Source organism: Neomonachus schauinslandi, chromosome 12 (assembly GCF_002201575.2).
Source record: "Neomonachus schauinslandi chromosome 12, ASM220157v2, whole genome shotgun sequence".
In the NCBI taxonomy this organism is placed as follows: Eukaryota; Metazoa; Chordata; class Mammalia; order Carnivora; family Phocidae; genus Neomonachus; species Neomonachus schauinslandi.
The window spans coordinates 99,969,768-99,985,294 of record NC_058414.1 but is presented as its reverse complement, the minus strand read 5'-3'; the positions used below and the strand labels follow the sequence as shown (position 1 = coordinate 99,985,294).

At 56.8% G+C, this 15,527-nt stretch overlaps 1 protein-coding gene and 1 pseudogene across 1 annotated transcript in view; both read left to right on the top strand.

The window, feature by feature from the left end:
* Nucleotides 1-964: 964 nt before the first annotated feature.
* The window catches only part of WDR86 (WD repeat domain 86), a 22,553-nt gene continuing 7,990 nt past the window's right edge, over nucleotides 965-15,527 (top strand). Inside the window, exons 1-3 of the mRNA XM_021692875.1 lie at nucleotides 965-1,024; nucleotides 1,989-2,253; nucleotides 12,963-13,104. Of these exons, the coding sequence (XP_021548550.1) occupies nucleotides 2,031-2,253; nucleotides 12,963-13,104 (365 nt within the window). The 5' untranslated portion in view covers nucleotides 965-1,024; nucleotides 1,989-2,030. The remainder of the gene's footprint in view (nucleotides 1,025-1,988; nucleotides 2,254-12,962; nucleotides 13,105-15,527) is intronic.
* Nucleotides 10,732-11,110, top strand: LOC110582858 (annotated as a pseudogene).

Sequence of the window (15,527 nt, the reverse complement as noted above, 5' to 3'; positions counted from 1 at the left end):
CTCCCTCTCATGCTCTCTGTCTCTCATTCTCTCTGTCTCAAATAAATAAATAAAATCTTAAAAAAAAAAAATGGTAGCTCAGAAATTCCCCTTCAAGAATTGTGTGGTATTCCTGTGTCAGGTATGGAGGGACCCCGACCTGGGGGCAGAGAGGGTAAAAGGGATCAGACCGGGACCCCAAGGGAAGGAGCAACTGGACACCCCTGGAGCAACAGTCTGAGCAAGGGTCTTCTGCCTCCTTTGGATTTTCTTCTGAGCACCTGTATGGCCAGCTGCCCATCGGTCTTCATACCTGGATGTTGTTGCCACGGCACCTTCAAGTTCACAGGTCCTAAAAAGAACTCGGGCTCAGCCTGTAGGAGCATCTCCGGACACATGTCACCAGCCTCCCTCTACCCAGTCTTAGCATAGTGGAGACTCCCAGAGTCCTCCCTTCCTGCCTGCACGCACCCAGTTTCTCAAGAGTCCACCTCTAGAATACTTCACGGGTTTCTGCCTTCCTCTCTCCTGCTGGATCACACCCCCCTCCTGCCTCCTTTCAGGCCGCCTCTACAACTCCAAATCCCACTGCAGCACGGCCCCCCCACCCCTACACCCTTCACTGGTGCCGGCTCCTTAAGCCCAACAGCAAGCTGACTCCCAAGATTAGGGAAAGAGTGGATTTCTCTGGTTAAGACGCTTGGAGAATAAATTGTCCCATGTGCTTTGGGACCCCATTATGGGGTTTTCTTTCGGAGTCTGGACATAGCCATTGGGAGAAGGTCTGGTTGTAGAGATGAAGGCTAGCTTTCTAAAGCTACCTTGTTCCCTCACCGCCCCCCCCCCCCCCACCCCCCGCCTCTCGGGAAACCCTGCTACCTTTAGGACCTGGAGGATCCGAGTGAGGGAGGTGTCACCCCTCCCCGCCCCCCGCGAAGCAGGCACCGGAACAGCTCTAATGGGAACCAGCAGGCATTCCGGGAGGGCTCACAACCCGGGTGTGGGATTCCTGCAGAGACCTCAGGGGACCGTCAGAGGCGCTGGGGTGCGATGGGGGTGGGAGAGGCTGCCGAAAGATGTTGGATCAGTGGGTGGGGGCCCCAAACCCCCAGCACGAGAACAGCGGGAGCCCGTCGCCTAGGACCCCGCGGCCGCTCAAATGGGTGAACCTGACCGCCCCGGGAAGCCCCACCGCGCCGCTCTTCCCTCGCTCGCCCGCCACCACCCCACTTACGGAACTTCTTTAGAATTCGGGGTGTATGCGTAATTTCCCAGCGAGAGCGGACTAAGGGCGCTCTCCAACAAGGGGGCCACCCCAAAGTCCCCCGAGAGCCTCTCTGGCAGGGTCCTCAGGGCTGGGAGCCAGGAGCGGGACAGACTTGCCCGGTAGTGGCGCGCAGCCGCCGGCCCGAGTGAGCTCCGGGGCGTGCGCGTCTCGCCCCCCCGGGACCCCGCGTCCACCTCCTCCGCCTCGCCGCGGTCTTCCGTCCGGGCACCGGGCAGCGGGGAGAGTCGCACGTGGGCCGGTCCCCGGCGTCCCCGGGGAGGGGGGCAGCAGGGTGGGGGCTGGGGCGCCGGCCGGAGAAGTGGGAGGGGACAGGTTGGGGGGTGGTCTCTGAGGAGGAGCCAGGCCGGACTGTATTGTTCCACACTCGCCGCCCCCAGCGCGCGGCGCCGGCCGGGGAGGGCGCGCGGGGCGCGGGGCGCTCGACTTCCCGGGTTGCCCCCGCCGCCGGACCCCGCGACGAGGCCCGAGCCTTCCAGCGCGCGCGGAGGCGCCTCTGCCGGGTCGTCCGGGCTCCGGGGGAGGGCCTGCTCAGGTGGGGCGCGGGGAAGGGAGGCAGCCGGCGCCGGTGGGGCCGGGACTCCTGCACTGCGGGAGCGGGAAGTCCCAGCGGGCCGCCCCCCGGCGCGCAGCCCCCGCTGGGTCCGCGGGCCCGGAAGCCGGGGGGAGGCGGCGCGGGAGCGCGGGCCCCCGCCTCACCTCCGCCGCACCCCGCGCCCCGCAGGACCATGGCCGCGGGACGCAGCCGCCGGGAGCCGCCGCGCGGATGCCGGGGCGCCCCTCCCTAGCGGGGCGCAGCCACCTCGTCTCCCGCCCGGCCGTCCGCATGGGGGGCGGAGGGTCGGCCCTGAGGGTCTGCGCCGACCACCGCGGGGGCATCAACTGGCTCAGCCTGAGCCCGGACGGGCAGCGCCTGCTGACGGGCAGCGAGGACGGCACGGCCCGGCTCTGGAGCACCGCGGACGGCCAGTGCTGCGCACTCCTGCAAGGTAGACCCTCCTGCTCTGTCCTCTCCGCCCGCTCGCCCGCCTCAGACCTCAGCCCTGCGGCCCGCAGACCCCTGCCCGAAAGCCCAGCCCCTGCCCACGGCGGGGGCCCTCGTGGGGGGGGCGCTCGCCTTGCCGAGCCCGCGGCCACCGGGAGCGGTGGGCCGGGGAGCACCCGCGGCGAGGGGCTACCCTCACCTGTCAGCCCGGTGCAGGAAATCAGTGCCATTACAGCGGCTTTCACGACAGCCCGGAGTGGCACCTCTGCGTCCTCCTTGGGCTAGGCAGCGCCTTCCCCCGTCTCTCACTGCCCGAGTGGCCTGTGGCCGGACATTTCCTCTCGGAGCCATTGTGGTAACCGCCGGCGCCTGTGACGTGCGGGCGGCACTGAGCACTGCCGTGGGCAGCCCTCACACTGCTGTTATCCCGCTCGTGCAGACAGGGAAACTGAGGCAGGACGTAAGTTGCCCGGGGTCACACAGCCTGTGGGCGGTGGAGTTGAAATTTGAACGCCCCCCTTCCCCATCCGGCCATTCTGCTCTGCTCTCTCTGCAGCCTCATTTCTTCTGCTGGAAAATGAGGGGGTGTGGGGGAGGGATGGATCAAAGTTTCTCAACAGGGCCTTGTTAAGCCAATTTACCGGATTTGGAAACATGATGCAGTGGCAGGAGGCACACATAGTAGGCGTACATGTTGTTTTATAAAAGTTTCACAGATGCATACACACTGGTTTATACTTGTGTACTTAATCACTGGAGGTGGACTATTTCCTACCCTGGGTCCCTGTCACATGCCTGCAGGGCGGGGCTGAGGCCCGTCTCCTCCTCTGCCCCTGGTGTTGCCTGAGCAGCAGGTACGGCCTCCTGAAGCACAAGGCTCTCGGCACTGTGGTTATTTATCACCGCTTGGGTTTTTTCCACCATAATCGGCAAATCCTGGGTGGCCTCCCCAGGCCTTCCAAATCATGTAGGCACAGGGAGTACAAATCAGCTTCACGATTGGTTGATATTGACCCTATTGGTTTTTTTTAATTTTTTTAAAGATTTTATTTATTTGACAGAGAGAGAGAGAGCACAAGCAGCGGGGGCTGGAGAGGGAGAAGCGGGTTCCCAGCTGAGCAGGGAGCCTGATGCGATGTGGGGCTCGATCCCAGGACTCTGGGATCATGATCCCAGCCAAAGGCAGACTCTTGAGCCACCCAGGCACCCTGACCCTATTGGTTTTAAATAAAAGCAGTATGGTAGATATTTCAAAGCCCAGAAGAGATGAATTTTGTACTGGGGGCGGGAGTGATACGGGAGAGTCAGTTACAAACTAACACCTTCCTCCTGCCACCCCCAAAGTCACCTCCAAAGTCACACAGATTGACAGGCACTGAACTGAGACTGGAAGATCTAAGAGCTGTCCAACATTTATAATCCAACTGTATTGCTTCCCAAACATAAGACTCATCTGGAGGGCTTTCAGAGATGTAAATTCCCAGGTCCCAGTTTCAGTGAGCCCCTGGTGTAGGACTCTAGAATTTGCATTTCTAACAAGATTTTGGCTGGATCTGATGCACCCTGACCCGGGGAGCTCTGGGGCCTGGTGTCCATTGTGGGAGCTCAGTTTGAAGGTGGGTTTCCTCCCCAGTTGAGCTCCAGGCCCTTCCAGGGTGGTTCTGGCCTGGTGGGCATGGGTCTCTGCACCCAGGGCAGCTCTAGAGCCTAGACCATGCCTCCAGCGCCCACCCTCCTGTACAGCTCTGCTCTGCCATCACCACCCAGCTCTGTGCCTGGCAGCTCCCCTTCACACCCATGTTGGTGGCCCTCACAGTGGCTTGTCCCCTCAGGACACCAACCCCTGTGTCCCGGTGAGGCTATGCCCGCCCCTCTGGTGGCCTGGGTGAGAGCCATCCCACTCAACAGGAGAGCTTTCAAACGAAACACTGCCACCCATTTCTACCAGAATTGTTTCTGCTGCTGTAAGGGTTGGTACTTTAAGAATTTTCATGGACAGGGGCACCTGGGTGGCTCAGTCGTTAAGCGACTGCCTTCGGCTCAGGTCATGATCCCAGGGTCCTGGGATCGAGCCCGGCACTGGGTTCCCTGCTCTGTGGGAGGCCTGCTTCTCCCTCTCCCGCTCCCCCTGCTTGTGTTCCCTCTCTCACTGTGTCTCCCTCTGTCAAATAAATAAAATCTTAAAAAAAAAAAAAAAGAATTTTCATAGACAGAAGAGATAGAAGTAACCTTTTCTTATCCGGAAACCGCACTATTAGATTTAACTTGAAAAAGAGTCTTTTTGGGCATGCAGTAGTCCTTGCGTGACCCCCCAAAGAAAGCAAGGACTTTTTTGTTTTAGTGAAATAGTAACAAATGTCTTAGCATTTGCTTAGTATTCTATATTTTATTAATACCCCTCAATATACTTCTTGATCCATTATTTTTTTTTAAGATTTTATTTATTTATTTGAGAGAGAGAGAGAGCACATGAGAAGGGGGAGGGTCAGAGGGAGAGGCAGACTCCCCGCTGAGCAGGGAGCCCGATGCGGGACTCGATCCTGGGACTCCAGGATCGTGACCTGAGCCGAAGGCAGTCGTTTAACCAACTGAGCCACCCAGGCGCCCGATCCATTATTATTAATACTCAAAACTGTGAGGTAGATAGAATTGACACCGGTTTATAGATGAGAATGGGCAGGCACAGATTTATTTACCAACACATGGAGTATTCTAAGTGTTTTCTAGATACTTAGCCTGTGAGGTAGGTTCTGTTGTTAGCATCTGAGATTAGAGTGGTTATGGGTCTTACCTGAGGTCACACCGCAGGATTGCATGGATGGCTTCCCCCCCTCTAGGAGGCTCCTGCTCACATCAGGACAATGCTGTAGGGCTGATCAGCTGCAGCCCAGATCCCCGGGGGTCTCCTGACCCCCACACCAGGCTCTTTCTACTTCTGTTGTGGAAACTGCCAGATTGGGGTGAGTGCTAGCGCCTGGTGCAGCTCTGGGCCCCCAAGAAGGCTCTGGAGAAGAGCCTGTTGGGGGGCCAGGCCTGGATTTCTTGGGCAGAGTGGCTGGAGTGGGCAGTTCCTGCCGTGCGTTCTCCTTTTGCACACGAGCTTCTTGCTCTGCTCAATTCCTGGGGGGGGGGGGGCGCGGCGCAGATGCAGTTAGGGGCCCAAGGCTTTTCTGTGAATCTTGCAGGGTTTTGAACGTTTATGCCAAGGGATGGGCTGGAGAGGAAGAACAGGGCAGTCCCCTGTGGGTGGGGGCTTGGTGGGCAAGTTGTCACCCTTGGTCCTGGAGAGCAGGCTGTGTAACCAGGGCCCCCCAGCTTCCCTCCTACAGAAGCTCTGCTTTTTCGGTAAATGGAACTGGCTTTCAAATGCAGTTGGTGAGCTCCAAGGGAAGAAGTAGGCTTACCTGCCAGGTATTCTGTAAAGGGAAGAATCATTTAATGGAATTATCCCTTCCCTCTCTTCTTTTATCCGTTGGGTGCCTACTCATCTGAGGCACTTTGTTGGATCAGTGAGATAAGCAGCATGTCCCAAGGTGGCAGTCCTTGTCCTGGTCTGTTCCCATGTAGTAAGGGACCCAGCCTGAAGGTTCGAACCCACTGTAGCTGTTCCACGAGCGTCCTTGTCTTCTAACAGCATCTTCTAGCATGATGGGGTGCTGTTTTTAATTCTGTGTGAACAAACTGCACACTTCTACTTACTGCAAGCCTGCTGGTGCCTGCCCGTCCTGACGACTCCTGACCCCTACTTGCCACCAGGGAGCAGGAGGGGCCGTTAATAGTCAAGAGCCCGGGCTCTGGAGCTGGGCTGCTTGGGCTCAAATCTCATTACTTAACTTCTCGTGCCTTAGTTTCTTTATCTGTGAATTGGGGGTGATAAAATAGTCATCTAGCCTTATGAGGTTATGTGGGGGGGGGGGGGCAGTAAACCAGTCAATAAATAGCTCCTGGCTCTTTCAGTGGCCTTGTCCTCCAGGCTCACATCAACAGGCCCGGACTGAGTAAGAGCATCTCCTTGGCACGGTGCCTGGCCAGCTCCAAAGCTCTTTGTCCTTTGCTTCTCACAGCCTGACTCCACCGTTCGAGGCTCCGAAGGGCTAGCCAGCCCTCCTGCGTTTATGCAGGCAGAGCGGCACTGGAGGGAAGCCTGCCCTCCTCCCTCCTGCTCCAGAGCCTTTGTCCCATTTGACTGTTGGCTTGACTGTGCTGGAAGCATGTGTTAGATTCGAAGATGCTGCCCCAGGGAATCCGCAGGTTGGCTAAACTGAGGGGTTGTGTGCACTTGAACTTCAGATAAGCAGGAACTCTGAGCTGGGGTAGTCAGGGTTCACCTCTTGGCCCAGGTGGGCCTGGAATGGACCTGGGACAATTTTTAACTCTAATAGAAAACATGTAGTATCAGATTTACCATCTTAACCATTTTTAAGTGCACAGTTTGAAGATAGTAAACATTGATAACGCACTGCCATTACCACTGTCCATCTCTAGAACTTTTCCATCCTGGAAAACTGAAACTGTGTCCCCTTCGAACAATAACCCCTTTTCTCCCTGCCCCCAGCCCCTAGTGCCCACCATTCTGTGTTCTGCCTCTGAATCTGACTGCTCTGGGGACCTCATACAGGCTCATTTCACTTAGCACGATGTCCTCGAGGTTCGTCCGTGTTGTAGTGGATGTCAGGATTTCCTTCCTTTGGAAGGCTAAGTACTGTTCTGCTGTGTGTGTTTTTTTGCCTATTCATCCGTCAGCAGACACTTGGGTTGCTTCCACGTGACTGTGGTGAGAAAGGCCACTATGAGCTTGGGTGTGCAAACATCTCTTCCAGGCCCTGTTTTCCGTTCCTTTTGTAGATACCCAGAAGTGGGCTTGCTGAATCATCTCCTACATATTTTTTTTTCAAAGATTTTATTTATTTATTTGAGAGAGAGACTGAGTGAGAGAGAGAGAGAGAACGCACATAAGCCAGGGAAGAGGCGAGGGAGGGAGAAGCAGACTCTCTGCCGAGCAGGGAGCCCGAGGTGGGACTCGATCCCAAGACCCTGGGATCATGACCTGAGCTGAAGGCAGACACTTAACCAACTGAGCCACCCAGGCGCCCCATCTCCTACATATTTTTGAAAGAGCATGTGGGGGCACAGGGAAGGCTCTCAGACATAAACACATCCAATATTAACTTCATCCCAGTCAAGGAAGAATTCCATCAAAATGCAGTTTGTTTTAAGCACGGATGTGACAGAAGCCCAGGCGGGTAACCCATCCTTGAGCGCTTCAGACGCCGCCGTCCGCGGGTGGTGAGCTCCCCGTGGGTGCGGATTGAGGAGGTCACAGAGGGAGGCCGGAGAGCAGCCTGGTGGAGGGCGTGGGCTGAGAAGAGCTGGGCTGGAAGGACAGGCCCTGCGGTGGCACCAATGGTAGGAGCATCAGCCTGTCCTGGCTGGGCGCTCGGGGCAGGAGGTTGAGTCTTCCGTGGCTTTGTCAGACGCCATTTCAGCCACACCTTCCTTGCCCGGGACGCGCCGGTGTCGCCGCTGGGGCTTGCTGGGTGCACATCCGGAGGTGGCCCCCGCAGGCAGGAAACAAAATGGCACCCTCAACATAGTAGCTCAAGGCGAGTTTGGTAAAGAGGCCCTTGCCAAAGGTGGCCATGGTAGGGGATCCCCCGTACCTGCGGCTGGTACCTCTCAGCGCTCCCGGACGTGGATTAGCCAGGGCAGGGAAGCATTCACGGCCGCCCGGAAATGGCTGTGGAGAGGCCTCCAGAGAAGTGTGACCGTGGCTTGAGGTTTTGATGGCTGCAGGCCAGCAGATCCTGCCCCAAAGTCTCCTGGGCTCCCAGCTGTCTGAACCCTGTGGGCAGTGGGGGGATCAAAGAGCCCCCAGGGGGTGGGGGAGCCGCAGGGAGCAGGCTGGAGAAGAGGAGAGGGCCCTGGACGGGCAGACAGAAGCCTTGCCAGCGACAGCAGAGGGGAAAAGGAGGCCCCGCTTTTCATGCCAAGTTAGTCAAACGAATGTTCCAGCTTGGCTGGTGCCCACGCCACCCCACCTCTGCCGCCGCAGACCCCGGGGGGCCAGTGCCCTGAGCGGCTACTCCTGCTTGTGGAGGGGGCACTTCGACTCCGAGCCTCCAGCGAGCCCCAGGGTGTGCGGCCGGGGAGGCGGGGAGGGCCGACTGCCTTGGCAGAAAACCCTGAGCCTCAGCATGTCCTTTTGAACATAATAACTGCATCTTATCTGCATTCTTTATCCCTTCAAAAATGTTTATTTTTAGTTTGGCTTTTTTGCTTATTCTACACAATTCCAACAGCCCGTGGTGGTGCTGTGGTCCCTGGAGAGAGGATGGGCCCTCCTGCTCCCCAGCCTCCCTCACCCTTCCCTCCCCGGGGGACCCTGTAGGCTGTGCACTGTGGACCCTGTCGTATGGTCTATGGACTGTGGCCGGGAACACGCTCTGCAGCCTCTGCCGGCTGGGCTCCAAGCTGGGACTCGTCCAGTGTGGGGTGGGTGCCTGGTGAGCAGAGGAAGGGGCTTGTCCCTGGGAGGGCCTTGACTGCTGCAGGGAGCCTCAGCCAGCCCAGGGCAGAGGGTCAGCCTGGCCCAGCCTCAGAGGGGAGAGGAGATTTTTTATTTTTACACTGAAAAAATTCTTTTCATTATTGACTCTTCAAGTCTTTGTTTATAGGTATTTATATATGTGTGTGTGGGTATTTAAAGGATTGTTTATTTTAGGGAGGGGTGGGGGAGGGGCAGAGGGAGAGAGAATCTCAAGCAGACTCCACACTGAGCACAGAGCTGGACACGGGGCTTGATCCCACGACCCCGAGATCATGACCTGAGCCAAAATCGAGTTAGCCCCTTAACCGACTGCGCCCCCCGGGCGCTCTTACGGATGTTTATATTTTTATTGTATATATCCTTTCTTTCCCTGCTTCCATGGGTCCTACAGTTGATCCCACATCCCTGGTCTCGTGGCTGTGGCTTCACTGAATACAGGTGCCACGGCTTACTGGCCACACCGCTTTCCAGCGCTTTCCTTGGCCTAATATACACTCGGCACATCGCCTTCCTGCTGTCAGAAGCTGTTAAGACGGGACGGAAGCAGCCAGGAGGGGGCTGATGCCCCTGCGGAAGCCTCTCCTGGCTTGGCTGGCGCAGGACGATGGCACAGGGTCCCAGGAGGACTGCGGGGTGTGTGTGGGGGGGTGTGCAGGGCTGCCTACTGCCCTCGGTGCGCTGGGCCGCCTTCCAGCCCGCCCTGGAAGCCAGGTGGTTCCTCAGACACCGCCGAGCCCTCCCCATGGCAGCTCTGGTTTCAGGGAAAGTTTGTTGACTATCTTAAAATATTTTATAAACATTTTGGGTTGGCAAAAAGCTGGGCTGTGTTTTGCCAAACACATTTTGCCCTCGACTTTTAAACTGACGTGTATTTTAAGGAAACCTAATCTGCATCATCTTCCAGTGTTTACTTACTTCACACAAACGTCGTTTTCTTAGAGGCCTGGTACATGCTATCCGAGAAGACCGAAAAACATGTCTTCTTTTCTTTTGTTTTTTTAAATTCTCTTTCTTAGAACCCAGAGAGTTGGGTTCTTCCAAGAGTAACTGAGCTAAAACCCCAGGGCCAAAAAGTGCACATCAGCTTGAAACTGCCCAGAAGATTCTAAATCCCTGTCTGGGGGCGCCTGGGTGGCTCAGTCGATTAAGTGTCTGCCTTCAGCTCAGGTCATGATCCTGGGGTCCTGGGGTCAAGTCCCACATCAGGCTCCCGGCTCAGCGGGGAGCCTGCTTCTCCCTCGCCCTCTACTCACTCTGCTTGTGCTCTCTCTCTGTCAAATAAATAAATAAAGTCTTAAAAAAAAAAAAATCCGGGGCGCCTGGGTGGCTCAGTTGGTTGAGCGACTGCCTTCGGCTCAGGTCATGATCCTGGAGTCCCTGGATCAAGTCCCGCATCGGGCTCCCTCCTCGGCAGGGAGTCTGCTTCTCCCTCTGACCCTCCTCCCTCTCATGCTCTCTGTCTCTCATTCTCTCTCTCGCAAATAAATAAAAAATTAAAAAAAAAAAATCCATGTCTGTCTGATACCAGGCACCTAGACGGAATTTTAAAATTCAGTTGTGATCTTTAACGTAATTAATATATCCCACACGTCTGTGAAATGGATCTTAGGTGTAACATGCCTTTGATTCAATTGATTTTCTGGTTCCTGGATTCTCTTCAAATATACTCAGCTTCAGTTTGCTATCAAGAGTTGGTAATGGAGGGGGGGAAGAGTTGTTATTGGGGTGCCTGGGTGGCTTAGTTGGTTAAGCGTCTGCTTTCGGCTCAGGTCATGGTCCTGGGGTCCTGGGATCGAGCCCTGCGTCGGGCTCCCTGCTCGGCGGGGAGTCTGCTTCTCCCTCTCCCTCTGCCGCTCCCCCTGCTTGTGCTCTGTCAAATGAATAAATAAAATCTTAAAAAAAAAAAAAAAGAGTTGTCTTCCGTCCGCTGCCAGCATGATGTGCGGGGTGCCCACCGCCTCGCAGCCCGCCAGAGCCGAGACCCAGTCCATCGCTGACCAGGTGAAGCCCCAGCTGGAAGAACAGGAAAATAAGAAGTATGCTACATTTAAGGCTGTGGAGTTCAGGAGCCAGGTGGTCGCAGGGATGAACTACTTCATCAAGGTTCAAGTTGACGATGATGAGTTTGTGCACCTTCGAGTATTTTGAAGTCTCCCGCATGAAAACAAGCCCGTGGCCTTGTCCAGCTATCAGACCAACAAAGCCAGGCATGACGAGTTGGCGTATTTCTAGTCCCCACTCTGAATAGGGCTCGTCCATGTGGTTCTGTCCTCTGTGAACGTGTCTGGGATCAAAAGTAAATGTCGTTTCTACACGGGGCCACTTGGGGAGGGGATGTCACCACCTCTTTTGCGACTCTGTTCCTGACTTTCAGCGGGAGAGACAAAGTCAACACAGTCACTGATCTTAATTACTTTCAAAGAGGGCTTATATTCTCTTTAAATCCATATTTTTAAATGTTTACAAACAAAAAAAGTTATCTGTGGTGGAAACATTTTAATACATATATGAGTCTCTAGAGGTATAGAAATAGAGGCTTAGGTAGTCTTTGCATATACGGGACTATGTCTGACCCATACATTCTGATTTTAGATTCTAAGTAGATTTAGATTTTATCACGTGAGACTTTAAAGGATTTTGTTGTTGTTTTTTAAGTAAACTCTATAACCAACATGGGGCTCCAACTCATGACCCCAAGACCCAGAGTCACACGCTCCCCTGACCGAGCCAGCCAGGTGCCCTGAGGCGGAGCCATCTTTACCTGAAGGACAGGCCCTACTCTGACCGGGGGAGCTGAGTGCTGCCGGGGCCGCTTTGTAAGCCAGGCCGATAGTCACAACACTGACCATCGCCCCGATAAGATGGACGATCAGGGGCCCTTGGCCGAGCCCCCAGGCTCCGTGTGGCCCTCGGTCTGTTCTAGACCTCCACCCTCACTATGTGTGTGCCTTATCCACCATTTCTGCCAAACACCTAAATTCTGCTTTGGCATGTGCCATTTTCTCTCCCAGAACGCTCTGCTCCCCTCCCCTCCCCACGCAGGCCCCGTGCGGACCCTTCATGCCCTGCATCACAGGGGCTTCTGCTCGCTCCACTGACCGCCGACATGCTCTGTCCAGCACCAGTCATTCATGTCGGCTGACGCTCTCCTTCTGGGCTCGTGCTCTCTCTGAAGGCAGGGGAAGTGTCTTAGTTTCCTGTGGCCGCTGTGACCAGTGATCCCACTGGGTGCCTTAAAACACAGGTTTCTTCTGGCGCAGTTCGGGAGGCCAGAAACCCAAAGCCAGCGTCAGTGGGCCCAGATCAAGGTGTTGGCAAGGCTGTTCTCGTTCTGCAGCCTGCGGGGGAGAACCGCTTGCCTCCTCGGGTCCTGGCAGCCGCTGGTGCTCCTAGGCTTGTGGGGCCGTCCCCCGTCTTCGGGGCCCCTTCAGGTCACTCCGCTGTCTCCACAGCATCCTCTCCCCGTGTCCTCACATCCCTCTCTGCCCCTTCTAACAGAGACACTTGTGGCATTCCTGGCCATAATCCAGGACACTCCCCACCTCAAAATCCCTACTTACATCTGCAGGTGTATCTTTTTTTCCAAGTAAGGTAACATTTCTAGTTTCTAAGAACTAGGACCTGATACCTCTCCCCAAACAGCCACCATCCAGCATTCACTCAGTCTGCGCACCTGCCCCACGAGATGGGGACTGTGCCTCTCCCCACGGCAGATGAGGAGATGGAGGTGTGCAGAGGTGAGTCGGTAGCAACATCAGGAGCTAGGCCAGGTGTTCTGGCCCCAAAGGCCAAGGCCCTGGGCCTCTGTACTTCCTGCCTCTGTGGCAGTGGGTTTGTTCAATGACTAAGTGAAGACAAGCAACTGAAGAGTTTGAAGAAGACCGACAGTAGCCCAGTAGCCGATGAAGGAGGGGGAGGGAAGAAGAGGAGGGAGGAGGAAGAGAGAGTGGAAAAAGAGGAACAGAAGGATCTGGGGGCAGGCGGAGTGCCCCCTGAATTTCTCCTGGCACCCCATAGCTCCTGAGACTCCCAGACTGAAATCGTCCCTCCGAAGGGCTGGTGATCCTGGACTCATCCCCAACACTCCCCACCCCTGCTTTCTTCCCGGAAGGAAGAGGAGAGCTGCCATGGCCCCCGTGAGCTCACGTCACCCCCCTCGTCTGCAGGGCACGAGAGCTATGTGACCTTCTGCCAGCTGGAGGACGAAGCTGCCTTCACATGCAGCGCTGACCACACCATCAGGAAGTGGGACGTGCGCACTGGACAGTGTCTGCAGGTCTTCCGAGGACACACGTCCATCGTGAACAGGTCGGTGTGGCCGGGGCCCCAGGGGACAGAGGTGTAGGCTGTGCAGCCCCTGCCCCTGGAGGAACTTAGCTTCTCTGGGGAAGCCCACCTGCAGATGCATGTGTTTCAGGCACGACAAGGGCTGACTGCCCGGGGTTGCATTTGGGGGTTCGGGAGGCAGAGGTTGGGGAACGGAGGCACCACCAACACATTGATTGTGCCCGGACCCCGGCAGCGCACTGCCCACTGCTAGGCACCGGGAAAGGCAATGGAGGCCTCAGCTCCTACTGATGGCAACAAATTCCAGAGAAGGTGGTCTAATTGGTACCTGATGGTCGGCCCAGGGGGGATTGTTCTGAAGACGAGTCCAGAGTATTTGTAAACCTCACCTTTCCATGTTGTTCTTGAAATAACCCACCACCGCCTTCTCAAGGAGGTTTGAATTTTTCCTTTCCTTATTGAATTTGGGTCTGAGCTGAGCCATGAAAATTCCTTTGCTGATCAGATCAATTTGACACTATTTATGTAACTTGTGGTGGCCGACTTAAACTCCTGAGGGAGTGTCCAGTATGACCAGGAGTCTGGGCACCTGCCCGCGGGCCCTCAAGGCCTCACTGAGGGGGGGTGGGGGGCGGGGGGGCCTGGGGGCTGAGCTAAGTCCGTCAGGAAAAGGGCTCAGTGCAGGCAGGCATTTGGAGGGTCAGGGGCTGGGCTGGGCTGGGCGGCTGGAGGAGAGCTGTTCTCAGCCACAGGGATGCTGCCAGCCTGAGCTTGGTGCAGACCTGGCTTGGGGTGGGAAACGACTCGCCCAGCGGTTTAGTGCTTGCTGGGGTGGCGGGGAATGGGGGGCCCTGACCCACCACTGACTGGACTACCAGCTGCCTGCAGTCAGAACCGTGCACCCACAGGGCAGGAGCCAGGTACCGTCCCTCAGCAGAGAGACGGCTCAGGATGGTTGCGAGTGGAGAAGGTCCCCTTCCCGCCCCTGAGCTATTCTGAATCCTGCCCCCGCCGCTAGAGCGGACGGGGGCCCGCCACCCGCCACCAGGGCCCAGCAGCTGCGGTGTGGAGGAGGGCACACCTCCTGCTGGTGGCTTCCCGACACCCTTCCTTGAGGAAGAAGTTTGTGAGTGAGCAGAGGTGTGGGTGTGCGGGAGTCTCGCGTTGTGAGGCCGGGGCGGGTGGGAGAGGCCACATCTCAGGACCGGCTTGCGCTCAGCTTGTAACCGGAAACTATCAGCTGCTCCTCAAGAGCAAACCTGGATAATCGAGGCTAGAAATTATGCTGTGCCGGGTTCAGACTCTCCTGAGCACACACACACACCATACACACACGTCCACAACACCACGTTTGAGGGGTCGAGGTCCCAAACGGGTCGTTCTGGGTAGAGACTAAGGGTGACTTAGCAACTGGGTTGCATTACTAAGTAACATGCTCACAGATATGCCATATCCTTGAGCATTTCCATTCCTGAGGATGTGGAATTCACTTCTTCCAGTGTTTTCAGAGCCCGGCCGGGTGTGTGAGTTTTGGGGGGCACCGAGCATGCCTTCTCATGCCAGGCCAGACCGGGCAGGCCTCCGGCCCCCAGAACATCCCCCACGGTGCCACGTGCTGTCACGTGGTCACTTTCCCTTGCACATTCGCGTGTCCTGAAGACCGTACGGACGGGGTGTTAGGGAAGAAGTGAGTCCGAAGCAGTGCGCACATCGGCGCAGTCGGCCTCCCCAGTTGCCTGTGGGAAGTGAGCACCGCGCAGAGGTGAGCGGCGTGGACGGCGAGCAGGCGGGAGGGCTGTTCTCAGGGCCCATCTCTCCCCGCACCTGGGCCAGGCTCGCGGGCGGACGGAGCAGCCCTTGCCTCTGACCCCAAGACACAAGGTCGCCACTGCTCTGTCCCCACATTTGTGACACACGCCGGTCCAGCTGCCCCTCCCGCCCCCCTTTGTGGCCTCCTCTTGGTGAGTGGGGGGGCTCAGGGCTTCCTAACAAGGGTGTGTGAACAGAGCCTTTGACGTCATGCAAAGCTCTATACTGAAGACCAACGTGTATTTTCTGGGGAGAAGTTCTTAGCATTCATCAAAATGAGACTGAGGATCCTGAATATTTGCTGCTCTGGAGGCCTCTCCTCCTCCTATGGGTGTGAACGGGGCTCCGCCCACACGAAGCTCCCCGGGCTCACTCAACACAGAGGGCCCTGTGAAGGCCTGCTAGGCACCCCTGCCTGCTCTGATCCCTGCCCCACCCCTGCGTGCTCTGACCCCTGCCCCTACCTCTGCGTGCTCTGACCCCTGCCTCTTACCCCTGCGTGCTCTGACCCCTGCCCCACCCCTGCGTGCTCTGAGCCCTGCCCCACCCCTGCGTGCTCTGACCCCTCCTCTACCCCTGCCTGGTCTGACCCCTGCCCCAAACCCCTGCGTGCTCCGACCCCTGCCCCTTACCCC